The following is a 22,424-nucleotide window of genomic DNA, read 5'->3' as shown; positions in this document are numbered from 1 at the left end:
TGATTTTAATGATGAGCTTTTTAATTTTAGCAATGGAACTGCAGGCTGGGCCTGGAAGATTATAATTGTGTCTAAATCTCTTGCTCATCTTGAGGAGAGGAAAAGCCCTGGTCCTGATAGCATCAGAAGGGAATGATTGAAGTGTCCTGCCAGGAAACTCTATTTTATTTTATTTTTTACAGACATTTTCTTAGACAGTTGGCATCGGCATCCCGGATTGGCCAACCCAACCCATCAGCTTCATAGATTGGCTGAACTATGTGTCACGTTTGTGCTGTGCTCATTAAAACTCCATTTGTTTACAGGGCAATACACAAGATGTCTCCATGTGTCTGTCTGTCTGTCTGTGTCTCTCATATTTATGCCCGTCAGCCGGTGTACAGTACGTCATCAACATGTCAGCAGGTTCTGATGACCATCCATATTTAGAAGAGCAGCAAGGGCAGGTCTTCACCCGGTAGAACCAGTAGAATCCCTAGAAGCAAACCCTAGTTTATCATACATTAAAATAAATAATGGGACCATAATTTATTAAACTCATATCATGATAATTGAACCAAATACTTTGAAGTAACTAACGATTGAAAACAAAGTATTTATGAAAACTAATACTAATACTAAGCTAATACAATCAAGTGTAAAGTCTGGCCATTACCTCATTCACTTGAATGGAATGTTAGTTTTTCTGCAGCCAGTAGGGACAACTGCAGGGGAACAGCTCTTCCTTATTGGCCTAATATATATTGCCTATATCGTTGTTGTCAGGTGGAAACCTTGTATGTCCAAAACCTTTACTTTTTTTAATTTTATTTTAAACAATTGTGACAATAGCCGATCTACAAGCACACAATGCCTTGCACGCGATGCGTTGTGTGCTTGTAGATCTGCTATTTTCACTAGGTTTGTTAACATACTGTAGGCCTACCTACCTTGCCTGGCTGCTGCAAAGACAACTGCATGCCTCCTTCATCCCAGACAGTGTAAAGTAGAACAGCCACCCTGATTGATTCCCTGTGAGTTGCTATTGCAACGGGACGTGTCTATTTCTGGTTTGCAACACCAGCTCACAACTATTTCTCATGTAGCTTTAAAGCAGTGCTCAACTGTCTGGCTTTTTTTTTATTCCTCATAATTTGAGCGCACCCAGCAGAGCTTAACGTTGCACTTCCTGCTGGGAAGTTCCTGCTGTTACATAATTGTTGTAATTTAGTTAAGGGTCAAATTTATGCTATTTTGTTGGTTGCCAAAAATAAACAAGAGCAGTCTGTATTGTCACCTTCTGAATAATATTTTGAAGAATGAAATATGCTTGTAAATGGGAAACACTTTAAATGCAAGCATCTAGCTCAAGCTCAATTACACAGAGACAATCGGCAGTCATTTAAGCCCATTTTGCTCAACTTGGGCTCAGTCCTTGCTGCCAGACACCTGGCTGTGCTTTTGCTGAGACAGATGAGCCACATTTGCTCTAAGGGGGTTGGGGAGTTAGCTGAGCATCGTCATTTATAACAGTGCTCTCACCACATATAGTACAGTACAGTAGCTGCAGCCTCAACTGCGGTGACACGTTCTCTTTTGTTTTCTTCTTATTGGAGGAGATTTTGCTGCATGGATAGGCCTTCTTGAAGTCTGGTTCTATTACCTCATACCTCACAGAAGCAAATGTTTGAGTTACAAATGTTCGCTTTTAAAAAATACATATTCAAAGATTTGCTAAATATTTCAAGATTTTTCAAAAATAGCAGATCTACAAGCTAGCTTAGTATATCTGCTATTTTTTAATAGTTAAAGCATAATGGGTTAAAAACAAGTACCGCCCATCGCTGGCTGTCTGGCTCCCAATCCCTTGCCAAAGGAGACCAGGCCCACCGACCGGATGCCATTTCTGGCCTCCAGCTTTAGAAAGTGAGGGGACGGGAACTGAGTATTATTTTCTGGGTAAACTGTTTATCAGTACTGTTCCAGGTTTGTATACAGTATAAGATTACTTTAAACCAACTGATTTAAGCCAGTTGAGTTGTGGGTTTGCTTTGTAATAGAATAGAATAGAACAGAATAGAACAGGGGTCTTCAACGTTTTCAGGCCAAGGACCCCTTAGCTGAGAGAGAGATGAAGCAGGGACCCCCAGATTCCATATAGTTCCATCGTTTGACAGCACAATGATCAGTGTATTTTGGATTCATGTCAATTTGTGTTTTCAGATATTTAACCACTTGAAGCGTCAATAGGCTATAATAAACTTGACCTTTCACTCTGTACATAGTCTGCTCTTTTTTCCCATCTACACCAAACATCTTTGCCGAAAATAGCCGATCTACAAGCTCAGCGTTGTGAGCTTGTAGATCTGCTATTTTTGGCTAAAGTTCTCAGAATATGGATGTTATGGTTCAAGTGGTTAATATAAAAAAGGAGAAAAAAGGTTTCTATCACACAAAGATTTGAAGGACTCCCTGTAGTAATGGGCCATGGCAAATCTGAGCAAAGTTTTTAAGTATTTATTTCCTCAACGCTGTATTTGTTTTGCACACCATAATCCAACTATAACAGGGCGGCACTCTATAGAGCTCACTCTGTCTCGATCTGTTTTCTGGCAAGTTGTAGTAAACAAACTAGGCTACAAACAAAGTGTAACTGTGGTGCACTGACTGACTGCCGGTGTTTTTCTCAGCCTACACCAAATCTGTCACCATGCCGAGACTGGAGTAATGATGAGTCCTTCCCCCTATTTAGGGAAATCCTAAGGAACTAATTAATAGACTTTGTTTATGCCCACTCCCCTACTCCCCACTGAGCTCATGCCATGAAGCTCATGGAAAAGACAATAAAACACTGACGTCCAAACTACCCCGCTCATCAGGTAGCTAATGAGACTGCGTCGTTTTCCTTTGAAATCAGTTCAAAGTCACTTCTGTTGCAAGTTTCACGAGGCGGTATTCTCTGGACATGACACATTTTCTCTCATCTTTCAGTTTTCTTTTTTTTTTTTTTTTTTTTTTTCCACTGGCACAACCCAGGGATGTCGACAGATTTCTGTGGTTTTGCACTGCAGCTCAGTTTGTACAGGATAGCAGGGGGAAATCAGTGTTGGATAGTTTTCAAATCCAGACTTCTGCAAGTTTTCTAAACTGGTTGTCAACTCCAGTCATGGTGGTAGTTAGTTGTGTTAGAATGTGTCTCCATTATGGTAACAGGTCACGAGGGCAATAGGGACATCTGGGCACCTCATGTAAATTGGCTATTTTGTAAAAAAAATTAAAAAACATATATCCAGTAATTTTGGGGCATAAACAAGAAGTTGAAGGATAACATTAAGCCTGATAATGATGTATCATACATGTTCACAGCATGTATACTTTACATTACTTACTTTACATTACTTACATTTTTTAAATATTTTTTTTTTGTACATTTTGGACAAAATAGCCAATTTTACATTGAGGTGCCCAGATGCCCTTAGTGCCCACCTGACCGTATAACATCCTCAGTTATACACATACATGGGGATATCACAAGCTATTGCTCCTTGATATGCTGGCATTGGTGAGAAACTCTCTGAGAATATGTGTGTCAGATAAGAGGAGGCATGTGGTCGTCTGCTCCCTCCAGCAGTCTGGGATCGGCAGCAACTGGGACCATATATGGGGGACTTGACAATTATGATTAGATTTTATTAGATTATTATCTTCACCAAGCCAAAGCCCGGGGGACGGAGATTATATTTTACACAAACACACCCACCCACGCATGCACAATTTTATAAAAACACACCCACGCATGCACGCACAATTTTACACAAACACTCCCACATATGCATGTGCATGTGCACGCAGCCACGCACACACACGCACACTAAGCAGAATGCACTACATTCACATTTACGGTAAATGTATATTGCAGGTGCATACATCCGCACATCCGCAGTTCCGCGCGCACACACACACACACACACACACACACACGCACACACACACACACACACACACACACACACACACACACACACACACACACACACACACACACACCCGCACTAGCATGCGCTCAAGTGAACATGCAGATTAAAAGATCTCCAGGCCTGATTACTTTAAGCCCAATTAATGCGCTGTCTTTGGTAGTGTGTCAGCTGTGTGACGAGTGTTATGTCATCTTATCAAGCACTTATCAGACAGAGAAGGACCTCTGGTTCTTATCTGGCAGTGATAACCAACTGGAACTCTGCTTTACACACTTTCCTTGTTATGCTGTTATATCCAGGGGCGTCACAAGGGGAGTGGGACTGAGTTAGAAGTGCACCTGCCGTTGCCTGATGAAGGTGTCATTGTCTCGGACAAAGAGAGAATTTGGGTTTGTTTGTGCTTGTCAGAAAAGACTGCTGAGGGAGTGAGGTGGTACATTTGGCCACTTTTCTTGAATGGCTTTGGTCCATGTTCTTTGAAGTCCATTATTGTGCCAGACACTTTCCTAGAAGCTATAGAAACCAAGCCATTGCATGTCTGATGTTCTCCCAGAATTGCCTTGATTGCTTAGACTGGAGGGTACAGGAATTGTCTGAGTTGGATTGTGCCATAGCTGCAACAGGCACTGAAGGATTTATTACCAACATAACCTTTTGACGTCTCCCAGAGGAACATGACAGCATGGCATGAAATGCAGACCGAGTTCATCTTAGGCTAGATTGACCAGACGTCCTGGTTTGGCCAGGACCGGAATTTCAGGGAGGCCATGAAGGCCATGGCTGTCATTGCCCCTCAGTTTGGCCTTGTGCCCCTCAAACCAATGCCATGACCTGAGGCCACAGTGGCCTTAATGCCCCAGCTGACTGTACCACTTTCTCCTCTGTCTCTTTCTTGTCAATATGTAGACAGTAGACACCAGTGTCTCTTTCTTGTCATGTAGACACCAGTGTCTCTTTCTTGTCGTGTCAGTTTATTTTGTTGAGTCCCCATGTTTAAACCAATCCAGTATCTTTGATTTGTGCAGGGCTGAGCGAGCATGGATCAGATTGTTAATACCCATTTATTTACTCATGATCAAATCAAATACCCATCATCACACACCGTGGCTGTTCTATTCTCAGACTCTCTCTCCTCTCTGCAATCCACCTGCACTCCAAAAGCACATGAACTTGAGCCTAGGGAAGGCTAATCTGTACTGTACGTTGTTCTCCTCATCCATTGTGCCGTTTAAAGCACAGCCAGGGGGGGAAGTGCGATGCGTGAGTTGAACTATTGTATATGCTGTAATTCCCATGTCTGGAGGGGCGTAATCTGGGGTAGCAAAGTCCATTGGTCAGGCACTAGTGGTTATCAGTCTTTTCTTGCTCTCAGTATCTCTCTTTCCAGGCACGTACACACATAGACATCAAAGGGGGCTTGAGCCCCTGCCCTTTTTATCCGTATGTAAAAAAGTGCCCTCTCCAGACCATGAATGCTTTTTTTACTATGGAGAAAGAAATGCAAATGCCCCTCTTTCCATGCCATACCTGAAGGCAGCATTCAAGAGAATTGCCTCGTCCAAACTCTCCTGAACTTGAATGCAGCATCTTATGTTGAAGTATCCAGTATTCCAGTATTGACTTAATTATGCTTAGTTCAGTGTGGTATCAAGCACCGAAAATAGCTGACCTCCAAGCTCACAGTGCGTTGCAGCGCGGCGCGTTGTGAGCTTGGAGGTCTGCTCAGTATCTCTCAGTATCTCTCTTTCCATTTTCTCAACTCTTTCTCTCTCGTCACCCACACCCACCTTTTTCCCTTTTCCCTTTTCCCCACCCTCAATTCACTCATTCATCCCCTCTCCCTTTCAACTTTACTCTCTTCCAGTTCCTTCCTCTATGCATTTCTATCTTACCTCTCATCTTCTTTTTTTCAAATATTTAACGCATCCCCTACTCTCTCTTCTACGTTCTCCGCACCTTCCTCACTTCTCTCCCTCTCGCCCCCTTATGAGTCAACTAGGGATGGGATGATAATCGTTATATAGTTTATCGTGATAAATTAAAACCACTCACAATAATCGCATCGTGGAGATTAAAATTGATCGTGCACTGGGATCAATTCACCTTATATTTGCAGAGCTCCATATCCGGTAACATTTGGTAAAACGGACGGGTCCAAGTTCCTTATATTTGGATTATCGCGATAATATCATAAATTGCAATTTTTTGGTCACAATAATCGTGACATGATAATGTCATACCGTCCCATCCCTAGAGTTAACCTGTTGCCTTCTCCACGTAAAGCAGGGGTCTTCAACAGGGGGTCCGGGACCCCTAGGGGGTCCTCAGAGTTACTATAGGGGGGCCACCAAATCTTTGTGATAGGATCATTCTTTTAAATTAACAACTTGAACCCTCGCATCCCTATTCTGAGGTGAATTTTAGCCAAAAATAGCAGATCTACAAGCTGCTCTACAAGAGCTTGTAGATTGACTATTTTCAGCAAATAGGTTTGGTGTAGAGGTCAAAAAGAGCAGACCAAGTACAGAGTGAAAGGTCAAGTTAACTAGAAACACAAATACAACATAGACTGATGACAGTGCTGTCAAACAAGTTTATGAATCTATCTGTGAAAACGATGAAAATCTGCATCACACATTCATACAATATGTAGAGGGGGTCCCTGCTTCATCTCTCTCTCAGCTAAGGGGTCCTTGGCCTGAAAACGTTGAAGACCCCTGACGTAAAGTATCATGCGTCAGGCGCTCACAGGGCAGCTGTAACACATAAAGACATTGGGGGATGAACTCGGTGAGACCTGCTCTGGGGACACCATTACAGCATCGTCCAAAGCCTTTTTATGCATTCAGTCCAGGCGATATTTAGCCTGCTATTGGGTTCACGAGGCCATGGCTTTGGCAGCAACGTGCAAAACACACATTGCATGAAACATTAATGCCGCGCCGCAGCAGTCTGCCATTGTTCTTTCTGCACTGGGCTGAGGATAAGGTACACACACACACACACACACACACACACACACGTGCAAGCACGCACGCACGCACGCACGCACGCACGCACGCACGCACGCACGCACGCACACACACACACACACACACACACACACACACACACACACACACACGTGCACGCGCACGCACGTCTGGTTAGATATTTCTTTAGCTCAGAGTTTACTGTTTCTCTGGTCTGGTGTTGTGTTCATAATAAGCACTTTATCCCATCCAAAATTACGGCTCCTCCAACGAGCGGTGGGGGTGGGTTTAATGTATAACCAATCCGCGGCATTACACTATAATAGATTATAATAGTGGTTATAATACAATATAATGTATTATCATGTATTAAAAACTATATCCTGGTGGTCTAAATGAAAAGTCAGGAAGTGATCAGTCATTATGAACTGTTTGGCCCTGTTTGGCCTAGCCTAGTATACTTACCATGTTTAGTACCACTTTCACACCACTCTACCCAGGTCCTTGTAGTGGAAAACCTGCCACAAGTGGGCCGTGTGGAGTGGTGTGGTGTTGGGCCATGTCAGTGGAAAAGGGGCTTAATACAGTACCTAACATACTTCTCTGCCCACCTCAACTCTCACCTTCTTCTTCCTTCCCCTTGGTGTCTCCTGCTCCTGACAGCTTTACATCCAGACCACCACGCTGACCATCAGCATGAACCTGAGCGCCTCGGTGGCGCTGGGCATGCTCTACATGCCCAAGGTCTACGTCATCATCTTCCACCCGGAGCTCAACGTCCAGAAGAGGAAGCGCTCCTTCAAGGCCGTGGTCACGGCGGCCACCATGACGTCGCGCCTCTCCCACAAGCCCGGCGACAGACCCAACGGCGAGGCCAAGACGGAGCTGTGTGAAAACGTCGACCCAAACAGTAAGTGTTCGCAGGGGCGTCACAAGGGGGGGCTGAGTTACTAGGGCCCAAGGTGGAGGGGCCTTAATTGTTTTATACTTCAGCTATTGAAAAATTGCAGATAAGCTCACAGCTTGTAGATCTGCTTTTCTTTTTTCTTCTTCTTTTTTTTTGAAAAGTCATGAAAATGTGTGCAAATCTTTGAATATACAGTATGTACTTTTTAAGCGAACATTAGTAACACAAATTGTGCTTCTGGGGGTCCCTGGAACTAAATATTTTGAGTTGGGGGTCCATGGCCAAATACGTATCATTTTGGGGGTCAAATGTTTGATCACCACTGACATAGAAACATAGTTTTTTTTTTCAAGCTGTGAGCTTGTATATCTGCTATTTTTCAATAGTTTAAGCACAAAATGTGAGTGACTCCTTGTAGGGCCCAGAACTTGGTGCAACACACCTGAGTATACGTATGCATGTAAGGATAGGAAATGGAAAGGTGAATGACATCATCCATTCATTATTCAGACATTATTCAGTCAAATCCAGGAAGTGTACTTTGGAGGTTTTCTTAATGCCAAATGATATGCGTAACTTATATACAATGAATCCATTTTATTTTATGTCCGAATCCAATGATGCAGAAAGCAAAGTGAATGCTATTACTTTTTTGAATTAAAAATAAATGGAAAATTAATGAAGCATGTTACTCTTTCAATCGCCAAACTACAGATTCATTTTTATACTTCCTGGATTGATTGTTTTAAAATGTGATTGGCCATGGAAAGGATATTGCTTGCTTGGATACCGCAAAGAATGAATAAGGTATATCGTCACTGTCGGGCAGAAACCTTGTATCTCCAAGTTTCAAATGTATACGTTTTTTCGCTAAGTAAAGCCCCGCTTCATCATACAAGGCCGTCACACAAAACTAGTGAATACAGCAGATCTACAAGCACACACGCCTCGCAGTCCGCGAGGAGTTGTTTGCCTGTAGATCGGCCGTTTTCACTAGTTTAGTTCATTTTTTAAATGATAAATACAAAACAAACACTTTTGGACATACAAGGTTTCCACCCGACAACGATGATATGCACTCTAAAAGATCCACGTGATTGGTTCCCTGAACTCAGACTTTCGATTTGAAATTTGTCTATTTACATTTGCACTATAGGCCTACGCGCGCACACACACACACACACACACACACACACACACACACACACACACACGCTGACGCACGTGTGTGACGTGCGTACGTGCAAGCATTTGATAAACGTTTTGAAGACTTTGTCTGGGAAACCTATCCGTTGTTGTGGGAAGCCCTTGATGCAATGGAAGCTTCCACTCATCAAGCCCCGGCCAATGAATGCTGCCCACCTACACACATTGTTCCGTATCATAGAGTTTGCTCTGTTTATTTTCACATGCATGCTCAATCGCTGGAATGACTCTCCTATCACCAAACACTTCCAAATGTCATGGAAGCTATTTCTTATCAAAGGCAGCTCCACACAGAGGGGATTTCAAATGAGCTTTAGTTGGAATGAATGCATAGGAAGACTCTGAGAATTAGCATGGTGTGTGTAGCGTGCTCTTCAAAACATTATTCAAGGTCTTCAAAAGAAAAAAACGAAATAAAAATTATAGTTATCCGTAGCCAAAGGAATCTCTCACAGCATCGCTTGACGTTTATCTTCTGAATCGATGCATAATTGCGCACAACCTCTGTGAAAGGAGACCTGTGTGAAGGAGTAAGTGCAAGCTAAAGATAGTCGGCTATGTTGGAGCAGACTGCTATTGTACAACGTCCTCCTTCGCACCTGACACTGTGTTCAGATGTTTCCTGTTTTGAAACATGGATTTGTCACAGGAGTATCTTTCTGTGGCGTCTCTTCGTAACAAGTTGGATAAACACTTTCAGATATCTACTTTCAGTACATCCATAGATACTAGCCTGGGATCGTCTCCAATTTCGGGCTTTTGATCCGGTCGGGAGTGGATGGCGTCCTACATCATTTTGTAGTCAAAACGGACTACACTTTGGCCGGAAACATCAAAACGGAATCATTTTTAACCCAAAACAATTCCCAGCGCTCAATGACATCATTTTAGTACCTACCCAATAAAACCCTTGATGCGGCGTAGTTTTGCTTCTTTTTTTAACAGTTAGTTTGGTATATCCATCTTTTAGTCCAACTCGCAGCGACTGGCAAGACTACACTCCTCTAGCATTTAGATAGGGATTGGGGAAACAAACGGGGAACCAAAACAAAGCAACACCGCTTCTGCCATCCAGTCTAGGATGCCATCCGGTTTAGACCAGATCAAATGACCTGTTTAGTAAACGAGCACGCGAAAGCCCGGTGACGCGAGGTTAATGCTGTAGATACCTAAACACATCTGTTATGTGGAATCCAATCCTGCTTTCTGTGAGTCTACAAGCGAGGAGACATTTTAGCAAAACCATCTCTCACTGGGGTGCTTCTCCACCAAAACCACTTCAGGGTGTCATGTTCAGCCTCGCTCCCCGCTGTAACAGAAAATGACAGCAGGATCAGTGATTCTTCTGAGATCATCAGTGGCTTCTTACTGTGTGTTTGAACTCACAGCAGAAAACAGACATTGATTTCTGCACCAGCTGCTCCTGCTTCTCGCTGCAGCAGTACGACTGCACTGCTACTGCATATGGCTGAGAGAACAAACACACCTCTCACATCACCTCCATATCACAAACACTGTCTGGTAAACGGTTTAGCTTGACACGGCAACATGCAATGCTCCTGTAATGTGATTTAAAACCTACTGTAGCTCATACAATCTTCTTGGGCAGAACCTGCTCTGCCACAGTCAAAAGATATAGGTTACCACCTTATTGCAGTACCAATTTAAAGTCTATTCATCTTACCATACACAGAAAAAAAATATGTTTTGCACCCAGTTGCTCAACCCATTCATGCCAACATAAAATACGCCTGTTTTCATAGCGAAATGCAGCATTCCAACAAAAAGCTGAAAAAAAAACACTTTTTGCGGACTGTGAATTAAATCACAAAAGGGAAGAACTGTCACACATACTTGAATGCTCACAGAAGTTCACAAATTCAAATTGCATGGCTGCGTGATCAAATTGCCAGCTCTCAGTCTAGAGCAGGGGTCTTCAACAGGGGGTCCGCGACCCCTAGGGGGTCCGCGGAGGTACTGCAGGGGGTCCGCGAAATTATTGCTTAAAAAAAAAAAGATTTAAATAAAATGTTTTTTTTTTTTTTTTTTTTTTTTAATAAATCATGATTCTATCCATTTTGAATATCTTGAATACATGATTACTATGCAATTGACAGATTGTTGATATTATTGGTTCTCAGTTAATAAGTAGTATGTTTAGAAATGGTAGTGGTACGGCCCACCCTGCTCGCTGTAACTTGTACATGTTTAAAATAAAAAATATGTCGTAGCCCCGACCCCCCCACCCTACGAGGTGGTAGGGGGTCCCTGCTCCATCTCCCCATCAGTTTGGGGGTCCCCGGCCTGAAAACGTTGAAGACCCCTGGTCTAGAGTGTTTGCCACTGTGAGGGATAACTCACCAAATAATGTTGTTCTCCTCCCTCACAGGCTAATTTCATAATTTATCAGAGGTAAGAACAAATTCATCTTCTTCTACTTTTCTGTCCTGACCTTGCTCTATTTTCTGGAGGGTTGGGGAGATTGAAAAGATAAAGAGAGAGGGTGGGAGGGGGGGGGGGGGGTGCACGGTGGTGCAGTCGCCTCACAGCTAGAAGTTCCTGGGTTAGATTCCCGCTGGGGATGCTGTGGGCGCTGGGAGAGTTTTCTCTCCTCCGTGTCATCAGTGCCCATACCCTATAGGTGGGGTTGGCAAAAGGGCCTTTCTGTGGGGCCTTCTCCACCAGCAAAGAACCGGTTCTGGTTCTTTCTCCCGCCTATGGGATGAACCAGAGGTGAGCTTTTCCACAGAGAACCGGAGTTGGTTCCGAACCGTAAAAGTTGGTTCCGAACGGGAACCACAAAATCCTTGGTTCCTCTGATTCAATCATGGTTCAATCTGGTGGAAACGTAAGCCGGTTCGCAAGAACGAACCAAGGTTCCAAGAAAGTTGAACCGGCACTGGTTCTGGAACCAAGGTTCTTTTGGTGGAAAAGGCCCCTGTGTGGAGTTTGCATGTTCTGTAATACCTGGTCTCTATACTGCCTCCCCCTGGCCAGCCGGGGCGCCTGATGGAGGGGAAATGAACTGGTTGGAATAACGTGTTCACTGTTCGTGTTCCTTCCGCGCGCTACGTCCAGCCGGGGAAACTCCCCCCCTGTCAGGTGAAAAGAAGCGGCTTGGACTCCTCATGCATCGAAGGAAGCAGTCCGTTGCTCTCCCCAGGTTGGCAGAGGGAGTAGGTAGGTGTAGCGCCCAGGATTACATTAGATCTAGCGCCAGGATTACATTAGATAATTGACAAGTGGGTGAAAAAATGGGTTACAAAAATTGTGGGATAAAATAAAATAAAAAGAGAGACGAGGGGTGTAAGGGAGAACAAGACCAGAAAGAGAGACAATAGAGAGACAACACACTAGATAGCATGGGAGGTTCCCAGAGAGGGAGAGAAATAAAGAGAGAGAGAGAGAGAGAGAGAGAGTGATGCGGGTATTGTTCCTGGTTAATTATACCTTTGGCATGTAATTAAGACAAGAATAAATACAGTTTCCCCAAAAAAGATTAAAAATCACTCCGCACACAAGAAAGGAGTCCACACCAGTGTAATGTCCGTTTTCTCTTACTGTATATTAAATCAATCAGCATACAAAATAATATTGTCCAGTGGTACAATAACTAGGTTTCTCCTCTCTTCTCTTTTCTGAATACAATGTATATTCATTGCACAACTATAGTTCAGTGTGCGCAGAAAAATAGACCTGTCACTTTATGATTGGCCAACATAAAAATGAGTCATGAGATGGTCTTGTGTCGTGACTGAGTCTTCGTGAGCTCAGTAGCCAAGGATGAACAATGTTGTGGCTTCACTTTATCCAATGTCCAGGAACATTATGACATACTGTATCTTTGGTCATCACCTCTGTCCCTGTAGTGGAGCACATTCTCTGCAAAATAATGTTTAAGTTATGTGTTCCAAAACAGACATATCTTTGACACTTGTGTAGGCTCCGGGGTAGCGCGTTGGTCACTCGCCAACGTGCCTGGCACTTTGGCTAGCGGCCCGGGTTCGCCTCCCGGTTGTTTGCCGTGGTCGCGCTATGGGCGCGTACGTTAACCAGTCAGCCAAAGTGCCAGGCACGTTGGCGAGTGACCAACGCGCTACCCCGGAGCCTACACTTGTAACACAAGTTGGTGAAGTTGGTGTTTAAAATATAATTGATATTAAAATGTAATTTTATACCAACTGAGAGAAATCAGGAGAGAGGGAGGGGACCGCATGGACAAAGTGCTGATCTCTCTCCCACAGCTCTTTATCTTCACCCTTTCAATTGTCTCAAAACCTTAACACGAGGAGGGGAGAATAACGTGACAGTCTACTTGACTAGCAAATACAGTTCCTTATGTGGTGTGATTCATGTGTACCGTTTTGGGTTCTACTTCAGTAGGCTATTTGAGTTTTACTACTTTTCAGGTCACCATGTTTGAATGGTGAACACCTACTTATAACATAAGTAATAATAATAATAATAACATGCTGGAAAGAGAGGGAATGAGACACATATCGTCACTGTCAGGCAGAAACCTCGTAAGTTTAAAATGTGTATGTTTGACCCTGCTTCATCATACAAAAGTGTCGCACAAAAGTAGTGAAAATAGCAGATCTACAAGCACACAGCGGCTCTCGGTGCGAGGCATTGTGTGATCGGCTATTTTCACTATTTTAAATCATTTAAGTAATGATAAATGCGAAACGAACGGTTTTGGACATACAAGGTTTACACCAGACAACGACGATATACAGTCAGTGGAGTGAGAATGAACGCAAGTGTAGACACCGTGAGACAATGAGACATAGAGGAGAGGAGAGAGAAAATAAATAAAATAATAAAAGTATTTTCCCCAACATCCCCACGAGGCGTTCTGCAGTGGGTTTTGATGATCAGAGCTCATCAATCAGTACAGTTTTGTCTTTGCGGGGAATCGCTAACGTGTTATCCTCCACATTACAGGGTTTCCTCCCACCCACCACTCAGCATGGTTCACGCTACACATAGCAAGCAGTAGCCGTGCTGCTGGCAGACTTGCCATGAGTCCCGGAAGAGCACTAGGGCCATCTGTTGGACTGGGCCAACGGATCCATCCCTTCCATCCCCTCCTGCCCCCCAGATCCCTTCTCCATTTCTCCTTCTCATATCCTTGCTGTCGCTCTCTCCTGACCCAATCTAGAATCTCTTTACTTTTTTCCCCAAGGGTCTCAATTTCACTTTGGTGCGTCTCATTGCCTCTCTTTCTCTCTTTTCTCTATCTCACCTTTTTCTTTTGCCCCCCCCCCCCCCCCCTCCCCCTCCCCCCTCTCTCTTGTTGCTCCTTGCTCTTTCCCTTCCTCGCCTGGCTTTTTCACCCCTTCAGTATTTCATTCATCGTTTCTTTGTATCTATCTGCTCTTTCTTTCCATTCTTTGCTCCAAGAGGCTGATATATGACAACAAAGCCTCCTATCTCTCACAGCTCCATCTGGCCTCAGACTCTTTACAAAGCTAAATCTCTCTCATTCTGCCCTCATAAGGCCCATGCTTTGCTGCCTTCTCTCCAAAAGAGGATTCCCTGCACAACAAAGGCTCCAATATATTCCTTAAACTCATATAGGCACTCTCAAAGAGTAACTTAAAACCAGCACTTCAATATCTCAACTGCCATTCTCAGTAATCCCCAGATCCCCCACCGGCCACTCCACACCCCAAGTCCCTCTAGAGGTGGACTCTGTCTATAATATTCCCTTCCTGGGTGACTTCAGAACATCCAGATATCTTGCTACGTGCTGTTGAAGCCTGATTTTGAGGAAACAAGATGGAAATGTAATTCAGTGAAACATCAGAGACCAAATGTAACCTGGACTGGGGCTGTTTTCCCCCCTCCGTGTCACCAGTCGTCATGGTTGTACAAACTTAGCCTGGAACAGGACCAATCCGCCTGGGCAAGAAAACTTGCCCTTGGTTAATATGGGTCTGGCCCCGCTCAATTGTGAATCCATTTCCTCTCCCCCAAGATGTGGGGGACCAATCAGTGCCCAGCATTGGTCTGGTCTAACCCACCCCTTGGAAATGAAAATTCAGCTCGCGAGTCCAGACTAATATCCGATACGCAGTGAGGAATTAGTATGAGCAACACTAGGCTAGTACAAACTGACTTATGGTGCGTTAAAATCTGGATAGTTCGTGCGGTACGTGATTATATACAAAGTGAATGCAAAGACGAGACGAGACGCGACGGGGCGCAAACAATCCAAACAGGGCAGCACGAACGCCGCAAACTTACCCCCGACTCCACCCATTGCGTCCTGACAGCCAGTCAGGGGGTTGTTTTTCCTGGGATTTCTCTCGTTTTCCTGGGTTCGCGTCGCGAAGAAGCATTTATTTATTTTTTACCAACGCGGACGTGCTCAACCAAAGGGAAGCTATAGAAGCGGATGGAAGAAAAGAAATAGCTTCAGGTTTGAACGCACCTTTAAACTTCGTCTTTAACCATGGCATCACTGAAAATGTGAGGTGTTTTCAGCGAGCGGCATGGTTGTACGACTTAGTATTAGTTAGCCGTTAGTCTCGGGCAATTGAGTTTCATATTTTTCTCCGGAGGATGTCGTTGGTGTGTGTGTGTAATGGAGGGAGGGGGGGTTACACCTTTTGCATACAATGAAGATACATAATATTGATCCTAACTCAAGCCAAAACCCCATGTTTTACCCCTAAATCTCTTCTTGTGCACCCAGCAGTCAACCAGAGCCTGTCACATCAAATGACACAGCCTGTTATGAACTCCTAATTATCCCTCTCAGCCTCAGTCCATTCAGATGGAAATATGCAGCAATCGCAGCGCATTTCCCCAATTGTAGCTACGCCAATACCTGGCCCTGTCAGACCAGTAATTGACTGCTTCCTGTATTGCCATTATGGAAAAGTCAGGTTCAATGACGACGCTGTCAGCACCTAATATGCATAATGTGTCATTTCCCATTTTATCTTCTGGCCCTGATTGATGATGGGGTTTCCACTTGAAGTCGTCCGTCATTGGACATGGTGGGGTGTGTGTGTGAGGGGGCCACTAAGTGGTCGCCCGCCGGTGAGGGGGGAAGGGAGAGCCGTAAAAGAGTAGAGACTTCAAAAAGTCTAACCCAATTCACAATCAATACATCAAAATAGGGTCAGCTACCATCATAAGGGGACTACACAATGAATTTCAAAATGTAATTTTTTGTTTGTTTTTAGGTCTCTCTCTCTTTTATCAAGTAAAAAATAAGCAATTGAAAACCATGGGCCATGGCACTGTAGTCCAGGTGACCAGCTGCCTCGGCCCAGCTACCTTGAATGTAGGGGGTTGAGTGTTTTTATATTTAAAGACAAATGGCATTTTTAAAATTATTATATATATAAAAGTGGTTTTCTTTTTACACTAATATGTTCGGGGACCCCCTGCAGTATCCCCGTGGACACCCGAGGGGTCGTGGACCCCCTGTTGAAGACCCCTGATTTAAAGAATGAATCCATCTTTTATAAATCGCATGACCCCCCCAAAGCCAAAATAAAAAAAAACATGGCCCCCCCAAGTGCTCAGAAAAATATTTTATGACCCCCCCTCTTTTTGAACCATAGCTACCTTAATTAATAAGAGTATGGTCCCTTATGTTAAAACTCTTCGTCAATCATACAATGTTCTCCCATAACCGTCAGTAATTGGCTACGATAGGTAGGCGAAGCGTGACAGAAATGAGACGACACGGTGGACATTCTAACCACTAACCCTGCAGATAAATTCTAACCTGAATTTAGCTCAATTTGAATTGAGCTCCAAGGTCCAGTAAAAGCAATCCCCTACCATGATTGTATTTCCTGAAATGACTGAAAGCAAACATTTGGCCATGGGTTGGTATGGATGAGCAGGTGTTCTACTGTACAGTGGGTACAGGAACACGGATGTCCATGAAATGCTGTGAACGTTTTAAACCATGAATCATGAATTTAACATTTTCATTTTTTTCTTGTTTTTTGGTCTTCCCAGTGTCTCCTGTGTTAACTCTAAGCCTTTCCTTTCATTTCAGTGATTTTCTGAATGGGCGTGTCTGAACGGTACTCTTTTGAAATCGGCCCCATGCTATGTCACAGGGGGCTCATTTCCTATTGGGCCCCCTCGAGAAGGGGGCGGTACTATTTGGGAGGCTATATTCTATTGAGACTATACAGTATATATGAGGTGGACCATGAGGTAAAGTGGTGCTAAAATTGGAACGATACAGAGAAGATTACGATTGACTCTACATGGTTCTCATCATGGTTCTCTAACATTCGCTGTATCGTTCCAATTTTAGCCCAAAGACAGCGCCCCGTTGCCAACAAAGGGCATTTTTGTATTGCATCTGAAACGGCTTGGAATTAGAGACAGACAGAACATTCAATATCCGAGTGGTTGTTTAGGCTAAAACCTGCAAACCGTATTATGGACCAATATTTCTATAAAATATATATTTTGAAAAGCATGGTGTGGCCCCTTTAATGAAAAAAGTCTGGTTTGGCAATATAAAAGAAAGGGTTATTATCAGTCAATCACTCCTTCCACCTCAAATGACATTTAACAGTCAAGCACTTTCTCTCAAGAGTCCCTCTCTCACGCACACACGCACACACACGCACGCACAAGCACACACGCACACTCAACCCCAGATAATAGCCAATGTATTATCTCATACAAGCTCATTGTGGATCCATTATCTCTCCCTTCCAGGTCCAGCAGCAAAGAAGAAATATGTCAACTACAATGACCTTGTGATCTAACGGCATCCCTCCATCACAATGAGAGACGGAGGAAGAGAAAGGAGAAGGAAAAAAGAGTGATCGTTGGAGATGTCTGGTCTCCTTCCCCCTGGATGGGAGGAAAAAAAAGAAAAAAAAATGATTGCAGTTTCTTTCTTTTTCTTTTTCCTCCCTCTTGTGCTTTACTGCCCACCACATGGTAGTTGCCTACTGAAGCAAAGCATTCTGGGACTTCAACAGTGACTTCTGGCCAACAGGTATTACTCATTCTAACTGAAATAGCAATGAGTATAAAGAGCAAATACACACGTGTGCACGCGCACACACACGGACACAAGACACTTTGGGTCATAGTGTTCTTTAAAAAGAAAGACAACGTTCTTGAGAAAACAACAAAATAAGAATCATTTGTGTGTGAAGTGATGATGTTGAAGACTATGATGACAGTGATGATACTGGTGGTAAGCATTGAATGGATTTGGAAAGCATTCAGTGGACACAGTGGAGGCCCTGTGGACGTTTCCTGAACACTAAGGCAATGAATGCTCTTTGGGGCTTGACGTTGTTCCCAGGCTGGGGCCAAAACCTACACTGTACTGCGACTCCTCGCGTTCCTTTGACACAGTGCATCTCGAGCACCGCAACACAAGACATGACTTTTCTACGCGGCCCTCACCTCCTGTCTCTTACTGTACTTCCACTAGGGATGGGACGATATGAAAATGTCATATCATGATTATTGTGACGAAAGAAATCGCGATTTACAATATTATCGCGATAATCAAAATCCATTATCCTGGGCGGAAAATTTGCCAAAAAATAGCCGATGTAGATCTACTATTTTTTGGCAAAGACATTTGATAGAGTGAAAAAAAGATATGCAGCTCGGCAAATAAAAGGTGAATTGATCCCAGTGCATGATGGAGGACGATATCACGATTATCGTGGAGTGTTTTTTTATCACGATATACGATAATATCGCTTATCGTCCCACCCCTAACTTCCACACTGCAAGTCCCCCCCCCACTTCCCTGCTGTCGACCTGAGGCTGTGTGTGGTCCTTCATGACATATTATTATGTTGAGCTTACTTTGGGTTGTTGCTTTTTTCTTGTTGTTCCTTTCAAAGATGATGAATGAATCTATTTTTCCCCCCATGTTTTCTTGGATGCATAATATTCTTTATTAAAGCCATATTCTTCTCTTTGAGATCACTTGGCTTTGTTTCCACTGCCATCAGGAATCCGATTTTGTCACGGAAGGGCAGAAAATGGAAACTATTATGATTAAGTGTCTTTGGATGGTAATAGGAGAGGACTGCTGATTCAATATCCGCTTGTGTCTCTACAGTCATTGCAAAATGATCATAACGTCGTTGTCGGGTGGAAACCTTGTATGTCCAAAACCATTCGTTTTGCATTTTACATTTTAAAAATGATTTAAACTAGTGAAAACAGCCGACCCTATCTCTTACCCTAACCCTAACCTTAACCTCTATGGAAGTGTTGCGACAATAAGAAGTCACTGTCAGAGTGGCGACATGTCGGAATGGAGAGAGCCCCCTTGTAGATCTGCTGTTTTCACTACTCTTGTGCGACGGCGTTGTGTGATGAAGCAGTGCTTTACTTTAGGAAAAAAATCACATATTTGAAACTTGGAGATACAAGGTTTCAGGTTTCTGCCCGACAGTTACTATTACCTGTTTCATTGCAACTTAACAGCAACAACACGTCCTTTCACGGCTGTACAAATAAGACAAAACAACAGATGTACAGTAGATTTGCTGCAGGTTTCGGTGTCTGTTTGAGAGCAAAACGTAATAACATTGCAACTCATAAACATAAAGGAATAATCAGATTTCACGGTTAGCCGTGCACACAAAGCCGAAGGTGTTCCCATTCTGAGATTCTGTGTGTTCTCCTCTCTCTCTCTGCATACACATACTTTACATACATACTGTACTTTGTGTGTGTATGAAGATAACCCTTATCTGTGTCGTTGCTGACTCTTAAAAGAACCTTGGTCCAGGCTTCACAAGGGGGTTGTGCGTCGATTCTCCGGTGGCTCTCATGGTCCCCTGATACAAATCAAGGTGTTGATGTTGAGGTTGTCAAATGCATGCCTGATATGTTTGATGTTGAATCTGAATCAGAAAAAAAAGAAGCAACGATAATAATCTTCACAACACAGTTGGTTCCACTTGTCTGCTCTGAATTGTACTGTAAGATCTTTTAGTTCCTTTATTTATTTGTTTTTTTGTCATTCTGGTTCTTATCTTTATGTAATGGTTGAATTCCTATATTTTCTCACCCGGCAGAATATGGCTTTTGGAGTTTCTTATCGCCCCAGGCAAACCAATGTGAAACTGAGAAAAAAGATTGATATATATTTAAAAAAACAGAAATGCTTTAAAAAAAAGATATAATTCAAAAGCATGTATGTTTTCTACTGTTTGTACTAGGTATATTCATGTTGCCCTTGCTGCTTATGTGCCAATGTTGTGGGAGAGATTTATGTTTGGCCACTCATGCAACTCTTCTGTGGTGTTGTCCAAGAATGTATCAACATGAAATAAAATAAAAACTATTTGGTTATTTTTTATTCATTTTTTAGATATAATTATTCCCTGAAGAAGCTGGTTATCATACTTGTGTCTTACTCTGAAGGACTATTAGGACACTGGTTCTCAAAGTGGTGTGCGGGGACCTAGCGTGGCGGGGCGATACTGCGTTCACTCTGAGTGAACGCAGTATGACGTATGGCCCCGCCAGGATAGCGGGGACCCCCTATAGTCCATGCTCCCCCGCAAAATAAGGAACAGTTTACAGTTACAGTTTAGGCATTTAAAAGACACTTTTAATCAAAAGCAACTTACAATAAGCAGGTATTATATCAATATATTAAGCAAGATAATATGTCAGTACATCAACAACAATATAACAATCCATAGGAATATCAATCTAGAAAAACAATGACATAGGTAGACGACACACCTAAACACCTTTCTAAAACCTAAACGTTTTTAGGTGCGTGGTCTACCTATGTCATTGTTTTTCTAGATTGATATTCCACAGTTTATTTTCTACTGTGGCTATTTTCCTTTTTTAAATGGCAGATCTACAAGCTCACAATGGATCACGATGCGACTCATTGTGAGCTCGTAGCTGCAGCACGAAACCTTTTCAGATCAGGATCCGCAACCAAATTCATCCAAGTTATGAAAGTACAGTGTTTGAGATCCACTGGACTATGATGTACTGGATTTGAGAATCTTGTTTTGAGTGTTTTCACTACCTGACATTATTGATTCTGATTGGTCAGGTGTGTTATTTCTTGATAACGGACCGCTCCGCTCTTTAACAGACCGATGCCAAACAAAGGCTCAGAGCACCTGCTGCACTGCGTGAACTTTGTGCCGTATCCAACATGAAAGCCATGTAAACAAACACACAGTGTAATTTACAACTAAACATTGCTCTCCAGAATGTTTTTAAAAATATTTGAAGCAAGAAATAGATGATGCAGTAACAGAAAATGGATTCTATTAACAATTCCTTGTTTTACAAGGCGAACGTGTTGCACTGGGTGGACACTCAGTGCAACACTTTCTCTACTGTAAGCAAGGAAATACTTTGATTTGTTTTTACGTTTGAGACAAATTATTAATTTATTAAGTAGCTGTGTAATTAGCGAGATAACGTCTGGCTCATTATCGAGAAATAAAATCCCCTCAGGCTGATAACCACCTCCGCTATCACTATTTCTCGATAATGATCGCTGAGCCCTTACATAACATCCTGGGCCCTATTTTGCGCGTCTTAATTATCAGGTCTTACGTCTGAACTTAAGACGTGGAGGTGTGGACAATGCCGTTTCCCTATTTTGAGGATAGTAAAACGTCCCTTAAGTTGTTTCTCAAGTAATTATCGAGAAATAGCGAGAGTGGAGGTGGTTATCAGCCTGAAGGGATTTTATTTCTCGATAATGACCGCTGAGCCCTTACATAACATCCAAGGCCCTATTTTGTGCGTCTTAATTACCAGGTCTTATGTCTAAACTTAAGACCTGGAGGTGTGAAGAAGGCTGTTTCCCTATTTTGAGGACAGTAAAATGTGCCTTAAGTTGCAGCAAGGTGGTAAACGACCCTGAATTTGTCACACCATGTCTCCATGACCAGTTCAGGCATTTGGCCACATCTCCAGCTTTTAGACATAAGACCTGGTAATTAATAGGATCCATGTCTTTGAAAGGTTCTGTGTGAGCTTGTCCTTCGCATCATCTCTGTGGTTGACAGTGTCTCTAGTCTACTACTCCATCTCAATTACCAGATTGTTTTCTTTTTTTTTTTGTAGATTCATTTGATTTAAGAGGTAGGTTTTAGTTTTCCTTTGGCTATGGATGATTAAACAAAGCCTATACATCTCTAAATGCACAGCAATGCAAGTGAACAGTGTTTGCCACCGCTTTACTACTTTCCCCTGGCCCCCTTATGTGTCTGATACAAAACACACAGAAGGGGGGGATAGTTATCTCTAGCATTGAGATACAGTAAGTTACCCATCTCTTCTGGAGAATGAATGTAGGAGAAGGTGGTGGAGGGAGGGCAGAAGGGGAAAAGGTTTTATAAAATGACTGTATCTGCGTTG

General features: G+C 43.1%; 1 protein-coding gene across 1 annotated transcript in view; it reads left to right on the top strand.

The window, feature by feature from the left end:
* The window catches only part of LOC308287593 (metabotropic glutamate receptor 7-like), a gene marked incomplete at its 5' end in the record, with an annotated part of 266,695 nt that extends 248,886 nt beyond the window's left edge, over window positions 1-17,809 (top strand). The window contains 2 exons of the mRNA XM_080728818.1: window positions 7,592-7,838; window positions 17,751-17,809. Coding sequence (XP_080584944.1) covers window positions 7,592-7,838; window positions 17,751-17,800 — 297 coding nt within the window. The 3' untranslated portion in view covers window positions 17,801-17,809. The remainder of the gene's footprint in view (window positions 1-7,591; window positions 7,839-17,750) is intronic.
* Between the last annotated feature and the right edge of the window lie 4,615 nt (window positions 17,810-22,424).

The sequence above is a fragment of the Nannobrachium achirus genome, assembly GCF_963921795.1.
Source record: "Nannobrachium achirus genome assembly, chromosome: 6".
Classification (NCBI taxonomy): Eukaryota; Metazoa; Chordata; class Actinopteri; order Myctophiformes; family Myctophidae; genus Nannobrachium; species Nannobrachium achirus.
The sequence above is the reverse complement of the archived record's forward strand: the minus strand, read 5'-3'. Positions and strand labels throughout refer to the sequence as shown.